General features: G+C 38.9%; 2 protein-coding genes and 1 long non-coding RNA gene across 4 annotated transcripts; 2 read left to right on the forward strand and 1 right to left on the reverse strand.

Annotated features, from left to right (window-relative positions):
* Positions 1-62: 62 nt before the first annotated feature.
* LOC137197894 (uncharacterized) lies at positions 63-18,593 on the reverse strand. Of its 2 annotated transcripts, XR_010931531.1 has the most exons (6): positions 18,499-18,593; positions 15,891-15,977; positions 15,653-15,772; positions 14,221-14,350; positions 1,070-1,189; positions 63-924 (listed from the first exon to the last, which is right to left on the reverse strand). It is a non-coding gene; the product is annotated as an uncharacterized lncRNA (long non-coding RNA). The 2 variants fall into 2 exon arrangements; XR_010931530.1 differs by having other exon boundaries at positions 63-1,189; positions 18,499-18,591.
* On the forward strand, positions 1,133-8,990 carry LOC137197892 (sodium-dependent neutral amino acid transporter B(0)AT1-like). Its single transcript, XM_067611385.1, has 12 exons — positions 1,133-1,331; positions 2,777-2,917; positions 3,020-3,157; positions 3,288-3,469; positions 3,567-3,677; positions 3,767-3,879; positions 4,043-4,171; positions 5,745-5,901; positions 5,993-6,197; positions 6,323-6,482; positions 6,976-7,138; positions 8,021-8,990. Exons 1-12 carry the CDS (start codon positions 1,133-1,135, stop codon positions 8,162-8,164), a joined length of 1,842 nt encoding a protein of 613 aa, XP_067467486.1. The 3' UTR covers positions 8,165-8,990.
* LOC137197891 (sodium-dependent neutral amino acid transporter B(0)AT3-like) lies at positions 12,974-19,015 on the forward strand. The gene is made up of 13 exons (XM_067611384.1): positions 12,974-13,251; positions 13,339-13,543; positions 14,201-14,341; positions 14,773-14,910; positions 15,581-15,762; positions 15,850-15,960; positions 16,056-16,168; positions 16,265-16,393; positions 16,507-16,663; positions 16,839-17,043; positions 17,147-17,306; positions 17,411-17,573; positions 18,519-19,015. Exons 2-13 carry the CDS (start codon positions 13,402-13,404, stop codon positions 18,735-18,737), a joined length of 1,860 nt encoding a protein of 619 aa, XP_067467485.1. The 5' UTR covers positions 12,974-13,251; positions 13,339-13,401; the 3' UTR covers positions 18,738-19,015.

Consider the following 19,015-nt stretch of genomic DNA (forward strand, 5'->3'; position numbering starts at 1 on the left):
AAATCTGTACATTTTATTGGATGTGGATTAGATTGTAAAAATACAAGCTGTAAAGTCTCCTCTCATCCACGGACCACCAGTGTGGTTTTTATTTCAAAATATGATCTCTAATACATGTTTTTGGATGTTTCACCCAAGAAGCACTCTTATGATTCAAAGTGCATTACACTGTCACATGATGCTCACACAGCATTTTTGTTACATTATGGCATATTACATCATACCACTGAACACTTTTTAATAGAGTCAATAAATGACAGTGTAATTATTTTGTTCAAGGTGTCAAGAAAAAATCTTAATGTGTAGCTATACAAGTTCAAACTTGTAGGTCCAAGCTTTTTTTAAACTACTGAGTAACTATTTAGTAATTACAGGGAAAGTGATATTATTTCTGAGTCACACTATAAAATAGCCATGTGAATGTTTATAAAATGATGATTAATATACAAGGGAACCTGTGGTAATGTAGCTTTTGGGATTCAGCGTAGGATCCATCTATAATCAAATCTGAGGATCGACAAGAAATAACATTAGCTCTTATGTCATATATCACAAAAGGGCTGAATACCCATACTTTCACTTGGACTTAACTTTACTGTTGTTGGACAACACACAGTAAAGAGGCAATCTCAACTCAGTTTTAAATCCAGAGACATGGTTGGAGGCATGTGTTCAGATATCACTTTCACTGTACAATCAGAGGAGATTCTGCAAACCTTTTGTTCAACAGTTCTCTTCACATGATCTCCCTTTATAGTTTTCTTTCTAGGACTCTGTTCTCATCGTCATCATTGATTGCTGCAACTCAGTGCACTCATGCAACTGTAATCTAGTCCACTATCAGCTCCAGATCCCCACAACCATATGACAACTGCATGGGAGCATACATCCTGGACCAGTGGATTCAAACCCGGGAACTTTTTGCTGTAAGGGGACCAAGCTGACCATCATACTGCCCAGAATGTTTCATTAAATTGATGATGGTATAAAAAAAAGTGCAGCGTGCACATTGGCTAATCTGTGGACGGCAACAGATAAAGTTAAGATCATAAACCTGCTGAGAGCATACCCTAAGCCCTCACTTTGACTCTGAGGAACCATAGTGTTACATCTCTGCTTCAGAGGAGCTGCCATGAGACTAGTACTTCCTAACCCGGGACTGGATCAGCGGATCCCCTCCTATGATGATCTGGAGAGAATGGACAAAGAAGAGGCTGAGGACAGGCCCAAGTGGGACAACAAAGCTCAGTACATCCTAACCTGTGTGGGCTTTTGTATTGGGATTGGCAATGTGTGGCGATTCCCTTACTTGTGTCAAACTCATGGAGGAGGTAAGCTGAGATGAAAATGGTAAAAGGACATCTTACATCAATTTTTGGATGATTGTTTGACAAATTATAATGTGGTTAAGGTACTTTTTAGTATTTTTTCTGTCTTTTAAATATAAACTTCCAGGAGGTAAATATTGTAGTTAAGCAGTGCAGAATTAGTTTGGGTCTTTAAGGGGTTATAAAATGATGCTAGAAACTAGATATCCAAGCTGTGAATTTGACCCTTTCAGTAAAAAAGCATGTTTCTGTGATTGTTAATTACAGTTTGTGTTAAAGTCAATAGAGGCACAGTTGCCACAATTGCACCAACTAAAACCAGCAAACCAGCAAACTAATTTACTAGGTTGTTAGATATTGTTTGCTCACAGTACATGGCTAACCAGATATAACGTAGACTGCCAAAACTGACTGTGGTAATATAGTGGAACTGTCTGAATGGCCTCTGTAAAGGTTTTTGCCTTCTGAACAAACAAATATTGAACAACGCTCCCTTAAACGGAACAGAGTGTAATGAATGATCAGAATAACTGACCAAATATAGTTGAAAGCCTCATGAAGAAAAGTTCACTGAACATCCAAATAAAAAACATGTTGCTGTTGCAGATGGGAATTTGCTGAGCTATTATCCTTATCTTCATAACTAATGGTCACACAATTACTCAACATAGTCGTGACTATGAACATTTTAACTGAACTGAAAGAAATCATTGAAATCTGCAAAGTTATAGGTTCAACTTCTAGACATCTCTGCACATGTTTCAATATTCCTGGCAGAATATGAGAGGCAAAGTGGAGAGTCACACCTCATGCAAGCCCCGTGTCTAGAACATTTGTCAATAAACTCATTACCAAAGTCAAAAACACAAATCAAAGTGCAGAAATGCAAAGCAAAAGTTAGAAACACAAAGTGGCTAAAAATCAGAAATACAAACCAAAACGCAAACAAAATGTCATAGTTCTGAGTTCCTCAGTAGGTTGGTTGGTTTCTGATCAAGCATCTCCTTACATTTTATTTATTTTGGACTAAATCAATTTATGAATTCCACAATTATGTCTCAGAATGATGTCAACATGTCATAATCTCAAAAAATTAATGTCAAAAACTGTTTCAGAAGGCAAAAGAAAGAAAAAAGGCATGTTATGTATTTAATCATTTCTGAGCCTAATAATTTGATACATGAATATTATATATATGAAGTGCAGTCACTGTAATTTATTTTTGCTAAATTTACTTTGGCAATAATTGTGTTGTATTGTGTTGTAACTTTTGTTATTGTAGGCCAATACAGCACTTTTCAGTTGAACTATTTTTTACTGTATGTTTAACATCCGAGCTTTAAGGACCATTCACCCATATTTGGCAAGTTAAAAAAAGGCCAATGATTATCAGAAATGGAATGATATGTAGTTGGACAGTTGTGCCATTGATCACGTACATTTTCCAGGTGCCTTTTTGATTCCCTACCTAATCCTGCTGGTGTTGGAAGGAATGCCTCTCCTACTGCTGGAGTTTGCCATCGGCCAGCGTCTCAGGAAAGGAAGTGTGGGAGTGTGGCGGGCAATCAATCCTTATCTGATGGGTATAGGTAAGTAAAATACGCTCACCACAACACATCAAGACAAAGTTGTTAATGAATATCAGGCTACCCTTTGAGTCTCATATCAGTTATTGATTCTGTCCTACCTAGGTATTGCCTCCATGCTGGTGTCCTTATTGATCGGACTGTACTACAACACCATAATAGCCTGGGTCATGTGGTATCTTTTCAATTCCTTCCAGTACCCTCTGCCTTGGACCCAGTGTCCTCTCAATGATAACGGGACAGGTATTTGAGTGTATACAAGCCTTCAATCCACCCAAATACATATTCATGCGCACCAAAGCTCCCAAACTCTACCCATGATTAAAACATTAATAATTAATTAATAAACAAGGCCTGTTTATTTCCCCTGCAGGCTATGTACCAGAGTGTCAAAGGAGTTCAACTGTGGATTACTATTTTTACCGAGTGACTCTGAATAGTTCGGCCTCTATATCTGACTCTGGAGGAATCCACTGGCCAGTAGTAATTTGTCTCTTGGCTGCCTGGTCAGTCATTGGTATCTGCTACCTAAGAGGGATCAGCACTTCAGGCAAGGTACATTGAAGACAAATACTGCAGTCAAGTACAATGCATGTCTGAATCACTGCCACCAATATTATTTCATGTTTTTCTTTTCTTGTCATGACCTCAGGCAGTGTACGTCACAGCCCTCCTGCCTTACGTAGTGCTGGCCATTTTCCTGATCCGAGGCCTTACTCTTAAAGGTTCTCTGAGTGGAATTAAGTTCCTCTTCACACCAGACGTATGTTTCAAATCACTAAAAAAAGAAGCTATTTAGATTCAGGTATGTCACAATACAAACCCACATTACACTGAATTTCGTTCTTCCAGGTGGATGAGTTGATGAAACCATCAACTTGGCTAGATGCAGGTGCCCAGGTCTTTTACGCGTTTAGTTTGGCATGGGGAGGCCTCATCTCTTTCTCAAGCTACAACCCCGTTCAGTAAGAGACTGAAATTCACAAGCATTTACATCTGCTGTGTGTTTTATCACCACACAGCAGTTCAATTCCTGCTTAGCTCACTTTGATGGTAATACTGTAGCCATTTTCTGACCCAAGGTCAACATGCTATGTCCTGAATCTTTTGTTTTTCTCTTTTCCCAAGCAACAACTGCATGCAAGATGCCATGATCCTGTCTGCCATAACTGGCTTCACCTCAGTCTATGCTGCCACAGTTACCTACACCATCATCGGCTTCAGGGCCACAGAGAAATATGACCAGTGTATCAGTCAGTGAGTAGTCACAGTACGTGGGTTTCAAGGTTTTTTGAACAGAACAGAATAAACTACTTTTTTGGTGCCTCATTACTCCAAAATAAAAGTAAAAAAGGCTTATGATTAGGGTTAGGATTGGTCAATAGACAGTAGGTGTTTTCACAGGACACAATTTGATTTGTCATAGTAGGAAAAGCACAGGTGTTACTTTCCCTGTTTGGGACAGTTTCAAACACTGTGTGGGAGACAATCCTGGATGCTTATGGAAGTGGCGCGGTTGTGCACTGCTCTTTATCTGAAGAGGGAAATGCAGACTTGCATTTGCCCAGAATGAAATACGTAGAACAGCTGATTTCATTCCCTGGCTCTCCAACACAGAGGCTATATAGAAAGGCATTGCTGAGAGGAAGTGGTCAAGCATTCAGCTCACAGAGTTGCCATAGGCAAAACACTCCAAAGTCGTTGGTTGTAAGTTGTTTGGACAGGTTTTAAACAAAATTCAGACCCACTGCTCACAGGAAGAAGCAGGATGAAGTGTTGCATTTGAGTATGCCAAGGTGTTTCAATGCACACATGACTTTCAGTAACAAAAGACGCTCCTGTCCACACTCCCATTCACTCACACGGTGTATGGCACACAAGGGAGGACTGCAATTCTGAGTTCAATCTCAGCTCCTCTGGTGGTAGTGGGGGTCCTCGCTGTCTCCCACTGGTCTGTGGGCTCTTGACCAGCAGGACTAAATCAAGAGATCCTTAAACTACAGTTTGCACGGACTTCAGAGACCTCAGTTAAGCAGTTACACCAAAGCACAATAATTCTTCCCCTAAACTCACACTCCCCTCACCAGGTCAGACATTGTTGTCACCTGACACATGCAATAAAAGGAATATGTTGTCCTCAAGCAAACTTAAATAATGGCATGTTCTTCTGATCACAATTTAGCCCACTGTGGCAGGCACGCGCAGTATGATCTACATTGATCCCATGTCAGCAAAGCTTTGCTATGGGAAGCATCCAGGACTGTCTCTCACACATTGGATAAGTCTCAAAGGGGGGTAAAGTTACTAATTATGAATGATGGTTCTGTTTTATTCAAATGTCCCAGTAAGCCATAACAGTGTGACACTGAGGCAGCATGAACAATAACAGAACCCTGAAACCAAAGCAGCTAAATAGAATTCAGAAATCATTCATTTTATTATTTACACCTTTACTTTTCCTACTGTGACATGTCAACATGTCTTCAGTGACAAGGAGTAGGTGGAAATGGGCAAGTATGTATATAGTTGGAGAATGAGATGAGGATGTACGGGCAGGTGTGGGAATAAGGTGACTTGGACTACTAGAAACACACTGAGGGCAACTGCTGGTGGTTTGGGGAATGACAGGAACTGGATTAACAGATGAGTAGCAGGCAAGATAGATAGAATAAGTGAAACAATTAAAAGCTAGCTGACACCATGACTCTAACTGAAAATCATCAACTATGTGTACATACTTCATCTTTAAGGGGTCAAAAATACTCATTGGACCTGTAATGTTGACTCCAGTAATGAAGAGTTACCAATCTGTGACATATTTTGTTTCTAGAAACATCATGACATTATTAAATGGATTCAATCTTCCTGAAGATAGCATCACTACAAGCAACTATGAGGAAGCCTTTAATCATCTGAACAGCTCTTATCCAGATACTGTTCTTGGACTGGACATGAAAACCTGTGACATGCAGAAACTACTCAGCGAGGTAACTGCTGTTGATCAGTATTTAGCACTGCCTCCATGACATGACATTTCTGAACTAAAAGCACAATGCCCTCCTCGTCCTGTTTGTTTAGGGAGTGGAGGGAACAGGTCTGGCCTTCATTGTTTTCACAGAGGCCATCACCAAGATGCCTGGTTCCCCATTTTGGTCTGTCCTCTTTTTCATCATGCTTCTCTGCTTGGGGCTCTCAACCCTGTTTGGTAACATCGAAGGAGTGGTGGTCCCCTTGAAAGACCTGAAGATTTTACCTCAAAAATGGCCCCAAGAAGCAGTGACTGGTAATTTTTAACTTTTAATTATCTAGACTGCATCTTTGCAATCCAGAATGAAATGTACCTGTGCTGATTGTGGCTGGTTTCTGTTTTAAAACAGCTTGCCTTGTTTTTGTGCATGTGTGTTTCAGGAATTACGTGTGTTGTCGCCTTCATCATGTCCCTCCTGTTTGCACAGCATTCAGGGATTTATTGGCTAACCCTCTTTGATAACTTTGCCGGATCTGTTCCGCTACTGACCATTGGATTGTTTGAGATGATAGCTATTGTTTACATCTACGGCATAGACAGGTTAGTGTTTTAAACTCTTGTATTTGCTTAACACGGTATTGTATGATATTGTACAGTTTACTGCAAAATTAGCATATAAACAGCACAAAGTGCCTTGCTCTAAAATTGATACATTTTTAAAAATGTTATGTATTTAGTTAAAGCTGCACTTATTTTTACACTTATATTTTTACATTAACAATGGATCAAATGACTATGTGTAATGTTTTGCAAGGTGTTGCTTATAGCGAAAATTATCACTGACAATTATCACCTGAATTTGCAGTTCCCAGATTTTTCAGCTTCTGCTATATAGACCATTTTAGCATCTTTCAGCTCATTCTTTTTTATATTGATAATAATCTATTATAATAAATCAATGATATATGTTTTGTAATATCTACTGTATTTCTGTCTTCTATGTACTGCTGCTGTCTTGGCCAGGACACTACAGATTGTTAATCTCAGCAAGGTTAAATGTTATATTTCTAATTAAAACCATTTTGTGTGGCAGGTTCAATGAGGACGTGGAGTTCATGACGGGACGTAAACCCTCCATCTACTGGCAGGTTACATGGAGGTTCCTCAGTCCTCTAATCATCCTGGTTATCTTAATTTTCTACCTGGTGACAACACTCCAAGAAGAGCTCACCTATTTAGTCTGGGATCCAAACTCTGTAAGCAAACTCAGTTAATTCATCTGTGTTCATTTACATCTCGGTATGTTAGCTCTGCTTCAGTATCTTTCCATTATGTTGCCTTTTTCCTTTCATCACAGTGGCGAAAAGTACATTTACTCAGAATAAGATTTTACATGGAAACCATATGATTCATTTTAAAATACAATGCTTTTAAATCAGTGGTTCCCAACTTTTTTGGCTTGTGATCCATTACAAAAACAGCAGTGTCTAGTTGCGGAACTTTGTCATGTTTCAGAAATATGACCTGTCTTTAGCTCCATGTTTCCCCTCTAAATTTAATTTAAATGACAGTTAAAAGCCCAAAGAGGTCAAATTATCCAACATTTCAGAAATAAACATCAAAGATTAGGGAAAAGTCAAAAAATGAAAACAAACTTGTGTAGCAGAATTTTTTTTCTTCTGTCTGCCCCATGAATCATCTTAACAGCTTCATAACAGATTTATTTTGTGACCCTTTTGGAGGAACCACTGGACTAAAATCCATGACTGTATATAAAGTAAAACTAGCTGCACTCTGACAAGCTACAGCAGTCACATGGACCATTTTTCTGAAGAATGTGTCCTTTTAATTTAGACACTTGTAGTACATTTTGTTGATAATGCTTCTGTACTGTTACATAAGTAGGATTTTGATTTTGCAGGACATTTATTTGTATGTATTGGTACTTTTACCTAAGTAAAGAGCCTGCATACTTCTTCCACCACTGTCTCATCATGTCTAATGATGTGTCCAACATTTTTCTGGTAAATGTTGTTTAATAGCACCTTATCAGGACTCAGGAGTTAACAATTCCTCACTTAAGTTTGGAAAGCCATTGCATGCTAAATACACTAACTATACTGCTTTCTGCTCTGCAGGAGATGTTCCCGTCTCTAGCATCAATACCGTACCCTTCATGGATCAACGCAGTCATCTTTCTTTTGGCTGGAGTCCCCAGTCTGGCAGTGCCTGTGTATGCATTATGTAGACTGGTTTTTGTTTCTTGCAGGAAAAAAAATTAAATCCAGTGAATCGATAAGCCAAATTTCAATTTAATTCAGAATACAACATAATGTATGATTATTTAATTTGTTGCCTTGGTTTAATGGAAATCATCTTTAACATTATTTGAATTAAAGATGCAAATTATGGTTTGTCTATTTATATCCATGAAAAGGTTCTCAAGGCACAATATTGAACTTTTATTGATGCACTTTAGTAAATGTTTCATATTTGTTCTCATATTTTGTGCAATTATATGTCGGCCCTATCAATAATATATTTTTTTCTATTTTATAGTGAGGGTCTAAGGATAGAGGATGTCATGTGTTGTACTGATTGTAAAGCCCCTTGAGTCAGATTTGTGATTTGTGATACTGGGTTATATCTAAATTAAACTGAATAGATGACTTTTTTATTGTTTATCCTCTTCAGTAAATGGCATATCATTTTGTACGTGAATGTATAGTAGTTTGCTTGTGATTTTTGCCATTAAACTATGTTATGTTCATTGAAATATATCCTTATTCACTTAATTTTTCACAGTAGTTTGCCTGCACAGCAATTGTCTACAACTTGCAATAACTTGAATATTGAGCACATACTCATAGCTGGCTTTTGGAGGAGGGTATCTCAAAGAAATATCAATTTGGATATAATCTCCAGTCTTTGTGGTGTGTTTAAGTTCAACTTAATATGAGACATGAGGTGACACAAGGCAACGCATCAGTGTGTACATGCAGTACAAATATTTTGACAGACAGAAGACACAGAGCAGTTAATAAAATAATTAATCACTTATTCAAACACTCATTCAGGTATTGTATATACTTTTGTGTTTGTGTGATCTGTTCTATCTGATTTAATCAAATTGATTTACATTTTAACCAAAAAATAGTAAAAACAGATGGATTTATCAGCAGTCTTTAATGCTTATATGCAAATACATTACTGTTAAATTAATTCTGATACATTATGGTTTATTAAAAGTTCAGTTAAACTGAACTTTGCCTTTTGCTCATTTGGTGAACTTGATGAAAACAAGAGAAATTTGAACATGACATACCTGTTACATAATTAAGATCATGCTAATTACGAAATTATGAACTGCTGAGGTGACAGAGATGATAAAATGTCTTCTTACACACCACTAAATGATTTGTCAGGTCAGTGATATTAAATCAAGCTGTAATAATAGTAATTATTGGTATTAATTGTTGCAAAGGTGGTAGTATTTATTGACAATTTCATATTGAAATATTGACAGTGTAATGAAGAAATGTGATGCTTTTCAATGAAGTGAAAACACAGAATGCAATGTCTGCACTAATTCTAACAATTATTAACAGTTAGTTTATTTTTAATCTACTAGATATCAAATATATTGATTTGCAATATCAACTTTTTAAAATCTAATTGAATATTGTTCTCAACTAATCATGACTGAAAATATGTTTCTGCGTTTTAATTTTGGTCCTTTAAAAAAACAACCTGTCAATCAGTTGATAGCAAATTCAGATCTTGTGTTTTGAATTTTAGTGATGAGGCAGCTTTTATGGATTGTGCCTTTAAGATGAAATGATTATTATTATAAATGAAGGTGGTCAGGTGACTTTCACAGCCTGTCAATCAACCAGTTCTGACCAACAGAAAATAGAATAGAATGCAGTAATAAATTAGAATGTGATGGTGATGTCACATCATGCTGATTAGTACACAATCAATCTAGAATCTTCAGTTTCTGATCCAACTGGTTCATATCCAGTCAGTTTACACAGATCACTCTGAGTATTCACTTCGTCTCCATCGTCTGATTCTGACAGTTTTTACCTTGTTGTCTACTGCTGCATTAAGCGAATATTAACAGTTCTGCTGTTCTTAATCTTAATAACCATCTGCTCCAAAGAACTGCAAAGTTTGTGGATTTCTTTGTCGAGATCATGGACTCCAGTACATCGTTGAACCTGGTGAGAGCTGAGGCCCAAGTTCTGGTCCACAGCCCCTCTCTCAAAGATGCTACCTCCCAGCTCCCTCTCCCTGCTACAGTCACTGTCAGCAGTGAGCTGGTGGAGGATCTGCTCGTCCAGCTGATGCTGAGGCTCAACCCATTGAGGAGCTCCATTGGTGCACAGCTGGACCAACAACAACTGCTGACGCTCTGTCTGCATTTGAGCGCAGTCACTCTTGAGACCCTGAAAACAGTTCCAGGTGTGTCTTTAGATGCAAACCTCCCTCCTCCTCCCTGCAACATATGGAAAGTTGCTGTGCTGCTCCAGAGCAGCCTCATGAAGACATTTGGCACATCAATCCAGGTCAAGAAGCGGCTGGTGAAAAAAGACCCAGCACTCCTGAGCTTCATCCCTCAACACATCATCAAGGCCGTCCTAACTAAGGCTGAGTCTGCAGGTGAGACTGCAGCTCCGACCCTAGCAAGTGATGAGGAGAGCCGTCTGTTCTCTCAGTTTCTCCCCGAGTCTGTCAAGGAGGAAATGTTTGAGCAGCATGGATCCTGGATCAGGTGCACAAAGGTCTTCAGCAAGGCTTTCCCCATTATAACAGATGAAGATATGCTGGAGTACCAGCAACGCATCACCAAGCCTCGTCTGTCCAGTCGGGATGTTGTGTGGGTGGACAAGAAATACTTTGTGGCCGACTTCTACGAGGAGGTGAAAACAGCAGCTGACAACAGCTCCCTCCTGCAGAAACCTCTGGCCCTCAATCCACCTTCAATCCACCTTAAACCATCTCAGCTTTATCTCCAGTTTATGGCTGTGAAACCAGATCTGATTACAGACAGAGTTTCAGTGAAGGAAGCCACAATCAGAAGTGTCCTAGTGGATCTTTTTAAGTGTCGAAATGAGAACTTCTCCAAAGCACAGCAGCAGAAGGCCTTTGTAGATGACATGGTGGAGCACATCCACTTGTTGTTGCAAAAAGAGGCAGAGAAGTACTCCAAAAACAGAGTCTTCCTACAAAACCTCAAATACCTTGAGGACCCAAAGCAGGAAGTGAAACTGAGCCAGGAACTGTGGCATCCACTCAAAGTCAGACTGGGAGAGGCTCTGCCTAATACAAGGCTGACTAGAGAGGGACTGATGGAGGATGTTGAAGCTGCCTTGGTGGCCTGCAGCCTCATAGCCACAAAGATCCTAAACCACCTCAAGCCCACTGTGAGCTTTGCGGCAGGCACCAAGCCTGGAGATGAGACTCCTTACAGCATTAACATCCCCATCAGAAGAGACGAGAGAGAGACAAAAAGAGAGCTGACCCAGCTGGAACTACGTCTGCAGGAGGAGAAAGCACGAGCCAGGGAGGAGGTCTTCTCTGCAGAGATTGTTACAGTGCCAGTTGTGGCAACAGAGCCTAAAGAGAAAACCAAGAAGAAGAACAAGTTGTTCTCTCTGCTCTGTAAACTGGCCTGGTGGAGGAAGACATAGAAGCAAAAACACAGAAGCAGTTAATTCTACCAACTACAGCTTTTTTTTTTAGACATTTTGTTGTGACATTGTTTTTTTCTTTTCTGTATTTCTTCATTTCTTGTGTTTCATTATTGATTTTAATAAATATGTGAACATAACAAAACTGCTTCAAAAGACTACATGTAGAATTCTTGAGTTGATTCTCTAGTGCACCAGGAGCAAATGAAGTGATTTAAGTACTGTAGTTGTATGGTCAGCTTTTCACAGACACACACACAACTGAGGATGATGTCAGGCAGGGATTTGCAGAAGCATGTTTACACCAGTAGGTGGCAGAAACAGACAACTGTTTAGAATTTTATCAGTTCAACATGAAGGGAATTAATATGTCAATCATGCTTTTGAAAAAGATTTTTATTCAAATGAATGATAAACTCAGGTGGACATTTATACAGATACAGTTGTCTCTACTTTATCTGGGAGTCATAATCATTCCTACATTGTTTGATTTCATATTGATAGGTAACCAAAATGGTTTCAGATATGGAAGGTCCTGATTCAGAATGATTAAGTTGATAATATTTAAATGATGATGTTGATATATTCATGAAAGTTTAAATCTACACCAGGAAATTTTTATATTATTATTGGATCAAATGGCTATGTGAGGTTTGCAGTTCCCCTCAGCTCTACGCAGCGTTTTAATGTTTTTTAGTTCATTGTTTTATTTTTTGAACTCAGGTTGTAGCTGTTGACTCAGGGGAGAACTGAGTAAAACTGAGCTCACAGTCACAGGCAGGAAGTGCAGGTATGATGGATTTCATCACTTGGTCAAATTATTTGTTTTTCGACTTCAGATAAACATGTATGTGCGTGCACCTGGAAAAAGCAGACTCAACTCCTGCAATGCACCAACCTCAGGTCTGCTCAGAAAGTCTTTAAAACAATAACAACTTGTCTTGTACAGAAAGTTGTTGGAGATAAACAGGAACAAAGAAATGAGCTGACAACGCTCCAGTTTTAACGTCCAGTCATTAGATTAGATTTGAAGAGATGGTGCCAAAATGTGACCCTGGCAGAGAATCTTTATTTCTTATTGTAACAAAACTGAGGCTTCTCTCTTGAACTTTTCACCTGATTTACTACATAATTTTACTGTTAATACTGTTTTACTGAATTATAATTACTTTTTCCCATTTTCTCTCCCTATGTTCACTTTAAATGTATATTTTAAGTGTGTTCTTCCTCAGTTATTCACCTGTGTGCTGTATTTCCTTGTAAAATAGATTGTATTTTAATTTACAACTAAATTAGCTATAAAAGTAAAGTTTCAATGATGAACAGAGACACAGCATGGTCATGAAACATCTGTCTTTATTAATGACCACATCCAAATGGTTCTCTTTACTGAAAGTCAGTGTAACATTGAAACAGCATCACAGGGTTACCCATTAATCTGTGGCTTTGCACACTCCCATCCTAAACAAGTGGGGAGGTTTAGCCACTAAATCATCATGACTGATGTTTTCACTCCCTTCCTGGTGCCCTGATATCGTCATAAAAAAACTATAAAATCTGTATCATTGACTCAAAGCTGCAGCTGATAGGACATTTAAGGACAGCCCAGGAGAGTAAAGACAGACAACGAGAGAGGAGCACCAGACATCATTTACACTACACCACTTGAGACGGTAACTACTCTGACACACACTGAGCTGCAATCAAAAGGAGAATTCTGGATCAAATAGAAAATTAAACTAATTTAAGTGTATGTTAAGATTAGGAGAGTTGCACCGTTGTAACAGAAGTGGCATTGTGCTGAGCCTTTCTGCCAGCTGAGGATGGGCAAAACAAACGACTCTGTGGCGGAGGAGAGACCCAAATGGGACAACAAGGTTCAGTATCTTTTAACCTGCATTGGCTTTGCTGTGGGACTTGGAAACGTCTGGCGGTTTCCCTACCTGTGCCAAATTTATGGAGGAGGTGAGATGCTACCTTTACATCACTTTTATCGAAATCATGAGATACTTTGATACACAGCTGAATTGCAACAGCACTCATTATTCTCTGTTTCACTGTAATTAGTCAGTAACAGATGTACTAAGAAATTGTAAACCTTATCTATGTCTGATTGATTAAATGCTGATTGAATCAGCACCAATTCCTGTATTTATTTCCTCATAGTTCCTGGTGAGATATCTTGAGTCCCACAACCTGGCTCAGGGTTGAGTAAACAGCCAATCCTGTTAAAGTGTGCAGGGTCTATTAACTTAAAATATTGACTTTGAGATTCTTTATTCTCACAGCCAGTGTTTCAGACTCAGCTGAGCCTCTATTTGACCTCAGCTCAGTGATCAATTAGTTAACCAGTTATTGAGTCTCTTTAGCCTCAGATCTGTGTTATTTGGATGAAATAATGAGCAGTGATTGAATGTCCATTAGGATCGCAGTGCCCTTATTTAGCATGGCCTGTAAAAGATTCATCCAGATGGCTAAAATAACCACTCATGATCATTAAACTTTCACAATGTCAATATCTTTCATTTGCCACTTAAAGTGTGATAATTAAGATTGTATTGTTCTCTCTAAAGTCCTGTCTGATGCCTAACTGTGAGGTAAATATTTACCCAATGTCTTCAGGTGCATTCCTCATTCCCTACCTGATAGCGCTGGTGTTTCAGGGCCTCCCTCTGCTCTACCTGGAGCTGGCTATAGGACAGAGGCTCCGCATGGGTAGCATCGGTGTCTGGAACTCCATCTCACCACTTCTGGGTGGAGTCGGTGGGTAACCTAGGATTTTAAGTACAATTAATCACAATTATCATTTGTTACAGAAATATGTCTTTTGAATAACTGCCTTTATAATAAGCGATATTTCAGAAAATATTACTGCTGTACTACTACTACTACTACAGATAATTAAAGTAGATGAAATAAAATACAGATTCACCAGGTTCATAGCAACTCAGGGCACATTCTCTTTACTAGTTACAGTTAAAACATTAAATGGAATAAAAATATTCATGAGAAAAAAATGATGCATGTGTAAACAGATTTTAATTTGTTATAATCTTTTAACAAGTGTGTTGATAAAACTGAAGTTACACATATAAAACATTGGTAAACCTTCTCCATGTATTTTGATGTATTTTTTGATGTATTATTTGGAGTGGGAAATTTTGTAAAACGTATTATTTATTTCCTGTGTGTAGGCATTGCCTCCATGATAGTATCTTTCCTGGTGAGCATTTTCTACAACACCATCATGGCGTGGGTGCTCTGGTACTTCTTCCACTCTTTCCAAAATCCACTGCCATGGAGCCAGTGCCCACTCAATGACAACCACACAGGTAAGTGTGGAAACCCACTTTGCAGTTGTTCTAGTTGCTCTAAATACACTTATGATCACCTTGATATAGTACACATAGTATATTAACACAATGCTGTGGTTGCCACTATTACAGAGAGAGTAACAATAGAAGTATTGCCTGATTGCAATTTGATACCGTATGTATACTATCGAATAAAGTTTAAGAAATTATAACCAAAGTGAACTGTCGCCAAGCAGTCTGGTGAACTATCAGGCTCTGCATGACATTTCAGGTCATATTCAACAGAGAAACTACTGAATTGTTTTATGGCACAAAGGATGATTGCACCACAATAAAAAAAAAAAGTTTTTCTTTCCGGGTAGATTTCGCTGCGTGGAAGAGTGACAAGCAAAGAGAACAAATTGTTTTCATCATTGTCTCATTTGTTTTCAGTAATCTGACAAAGGTATCAATATTTATTTCATGACGTATTGTGTTGTAAATGCTACATAATTTATCTTTAATTATGTGGGTACGCATGGAGTTTTACTAAAACCTGAATACAAATATTGATATTAAACTCAGTACATGAACCAAGCTTATGAATGTAATATATAAACCAAAGTGAACTCTACTTTAAAAATAGGCGCTTATAGAATCGTATACACACCAAAATTTTGTTTCTTTACTTGTGTTTGGATCCATATAGGCTACAATGTGGAGTGTGAGAAGAGCACTCCGGTGAATTACTTCTGGTACCGTGAGACACTGAACATCACACCTGACATTGAGACCAGTGGTTCCCTGCAGTGGTGGATGGTCGTCTGTCTGGCCAGCGCCTGGAGTGTGGTCTACATCTGTTTCATTAAAGGCATCGAGTCCATGGGCAAGGTTAGTGGACCTGGTGAAAATATATATATAGTCTTTTTAAAATCAATCTCTGTATCATACTGAATTATCTTTTTTTTAACTTCTCAGGCTGTGTATGTGACAGCCACCTTCCCCTACTTGGTACTGACCATTTTCCTGATCCGTGCCCTCACTCTGCCTGGCGCGACTGATGGACTGCTGTACCTCTTCACTCCTGATGTGAGTTTGCTCCCTTGCTACCACAGGTAATGAAAGATTGTATTTTAAATCCCAGACACAATGACCTAATGTGTTGTTTTTTATGCTCGCTGCAGTGGGAGATACTAAAGAACCCTCAGGTGTGGCTGGATGCTGCCACCCAGATCTTCTTCTCTCTCTCTGTGGCCTTTGGAGGTCTCATAGCTTTCTCCAGCTATAATGCAGAGAGGTAAGGACTAAAACTCTTTAACCTCCCTTTGCACAAATAGGATGATTTGTGTGATGGCTGGCAGAACTATGTTTTATTCTGTTCTGTGTCTATTAGAAACAACTGTGAGAGGGATGCTGTTCTAGTAGGAATAATAAACAGTGCCACATCTCTTTACGCATCCATTCCCATCTTTTCCATCCTGGGATTTAAAGCTACCAGCGCCTTCAACTCCTGTCTAAACGAGTATGTATGCACATCTATTCTATGTCATTCAATGCTTCTTCTTTGCTTGCTGATACCAACTGAGCATGTGAAAATCCTGAGAGATTTTTTTTTTCTTTACATCTCATCTGCAGAAACATCTTGGCTCTGACCAACCAATTTGAGTTTTCTGACCAGAACATAACACTGGAGAACTATGAGCACTGGCTTAATTATCTAAATCAGACACGCCCAGATGAGATCTCCAGTTTGCATCTGAGGCAATGTGACCTGCAAACATTCCTTGACCAGGTAATGTATCTTTAAAAACTCATCACATCTTGTACATTGCACTCTGTCCTTCTCTCTAACCTTCTGGTTGTTTTCTACTCCCCGTTCTCTCCAGTAGTAGAGTACATGATGTACTGGTCAAGTATGTGCAAATTCAAGATTCCTCATTATTTTCTTTCCCATCTTTCTCCCCCAGAGCGCTTCAGGTACTGGCCTTGCTTTTATTGTGTTCACCGAAGCAGTGTTAGAGATGCCAGGCTCGCAGGTATGGGCCATATTGTTTTTCGTCATGCTCTTCAGCTTGGGCCTCTCCTCCATGTTTGGCAACATAGAGGGAGTCCTCACACCCATCAATGACCTCAAACTGGTGCCCAAGTGGATCCCAAATGAACTCGTAACAGGTACCTGCAAATCAGCTTGAAGGACAAGTCGTTTTGAAGTCAGAAGGATATATTTTGTTTCTTTTGGATTACCTTTCTGATTTGTTTTTCCTCACTTCCATAGGGGTCCTCTGCTTGATTGCCTTTTTGACGGCTCTCATCTTCACCCTGGGTTCAGGGAACTACTGGGTGGAGGTCTTTAACAGCTACGTGGGCTCTGTACCTCTGCTCATCATTGCATTCTGTGAGATTATTGGAGTCATTTATGTCCATGGAATGAAAAAGTAACCTTTTCTCCTCCTCTTCTTCAATATAACTATAACTGTCTTCATATAATTTGAATCACAATGTGTTAAACATGTTCTCCGGTTGCTGTGTCCTCTAACAGTTTCAGTGAAGACATCTATTTCATGACTGGGAAGAGGCCCAACATTTACTGGAAGGCGTGCTGGATGGTAATCAGTCCTGCAATGCTCCTAGTGGTGTTGGTTGCCTACGTGGCCATCCAGGCACAGACGCACCCCTCCTATCCCACATGGAACCCTGCTTATGTAAGCAAGACAAGGATACTGAAATGGAAATGTTAAGAATGCACTAACATGGTACTCATGGATCTCGCATGGATCCATTATACAGTACTGTGCTGTTGTGTAAAATACCTTACAAAAAACTTTAGCAACAGTATTTAAAGCTTCTATAATCAACATTTTTACACTTACAATGGATCAAATGACTATATGTAATGTGAAAGGTCCCACTTATAGAGATGATCCCACCTGACTCTTAGTTTCCCTCAGTAGTGGATCCCTCAGTAGTGGATCATTTAGCAGCTAAAGAGCCAGATATGTTTCTCAGGAATTAATGGAGACCAAAACAGGAGAGTGAATTCACCTGGTGGACATAAACAACTCCTATCAAATGCTGATTTCGGTTTGTGTTTATTTAATGTGTAAATTTGAAACTGTTTGGTAACATATTCGCATAACAACTTTCTAAGGTGATAAATGTCAGTATTGTCTTGTGTTGCCCCCAAGCAGCCAAAAATTATTTTAAAAAATGGCAGGTTTAAAGTGAATTTCAAGAAATATGCTTATTCATTTTTTATTTGTTCTGTCTGTACAGTAATTATGAAGCTAAAGCCAGTTTAGCTTAGCATTAAGACTAGAAGCAGGGGGAGAACAGCTAAACTGGCTTTTTCCACAGGTTTAAAAAAAAAAAATCCATCAACCAACACCTCTAAATTTTACTAATTGCCACTTTATATCTTCTTTGTTTAATCTGTACAAATACGAAAAGTAATTGTTGCTATGCTAAGCTAACTGCCTGCTAGCACTAGCGTCATAATTAGCATACAGATAAGACTGATATCGATCTCATCTAACTTGACAAGAAAGCGAATAAGCAGTTTACCAAAAATGTTTAACTATTGTTTTAACATAACTGCACTTTAAAATGAAAATATGTTGCATTTTATACCTTTCTGTCTTTCTTTTTAGGAATTGTTCCCCCAAGCTGATGTGCAGCCCTACCCAGACTGGGTGTTTGCCATAATCATCCTCATCTCCGTAGTTCCTGTGATTTCCATCCCACTGGTGGCTCTCTACAAACTGATCTGCTGTGGAATCAAGAAGTCTTCAACACAAACCGACCTAAGCCCCTACTGCAACGAGGGCTTTGAGATTGAAACACAGGAACAGAGGAACCAGACGGCTTAGTAACAATGATACTGGTGTTCCTGAACAGAAAAAGACTTTATGAGTACTGATGTTTATCACTTCACCTATGGACAACTGTTGATCCTGTTGATTTTTTATGTTTACATTTATCAGGTCTTGTCAGTTCCTGACCTGACTTATGACAACTCACATTTGTTTTTTCAATAACAAAACTGAATTTATTTAACAGTAAGATGTTAAATCCTTGCTTTCCTCAGTACATGTTTGTGTAGTGCACATGATGTAAATACAGAAGTGACACAAATCTAACACATCAA

This window comes from Thunnus thynnus, chromosome 15, assembly GCF_963924715.1.
Source record: "Thunnus thynnus chromosome 15, fThuThy2.1, whole genome shotgun sequence".
NCBI lineage: Eukaryota > Metazoa > Chordata > Actinopteri > Scombriformes > Scombridae > Thunnus > Thunnus thynnus.

Coding starts and splice junctions, on each gene's coding strand:
- LOC137197892 (XM_067611385.1), top strand. CDS start 1,133: ATGAGACTAGTACTTCCTAACCCGGGACTGGATCAGCGGATCCCCTCC. Junction 3,880..4,042: donor TCAAGCTACAACCCCGTTCA/GTAAGAGACTGA, acceptor TCTTTTCCCAAG/CAACAACTGCATGCAAGATG. Junction 5,902..5,992: donor TGCAGAAACTACTCAGCGAG/GTAACTGCTGTT, acceptor CTGTTTGTTTAG/GGAGTGGAGGGAACAGGTCT.
- LOC137197891 (XM_067611384.1), top strand. CDS start 13,402: ATGGGCAAAACAAACGACTCTGTGGCGGAGGAGAGACCCAAATGGGAC. Junction 17,307..17,410: donor TATGTCCATGGAATGAAAAA/GTAACCTTTTCT, acceptor GTCCTCTAACAG/TTTCAGTGAAGACATCTATT. Junction 17,574..18,518: donor CCACATGGAACCCTGCTTAT/GTAAGCAAGACA, acceptor CTTTCTTTTTAG/GAATTGTTCCCCCAAGCTGA.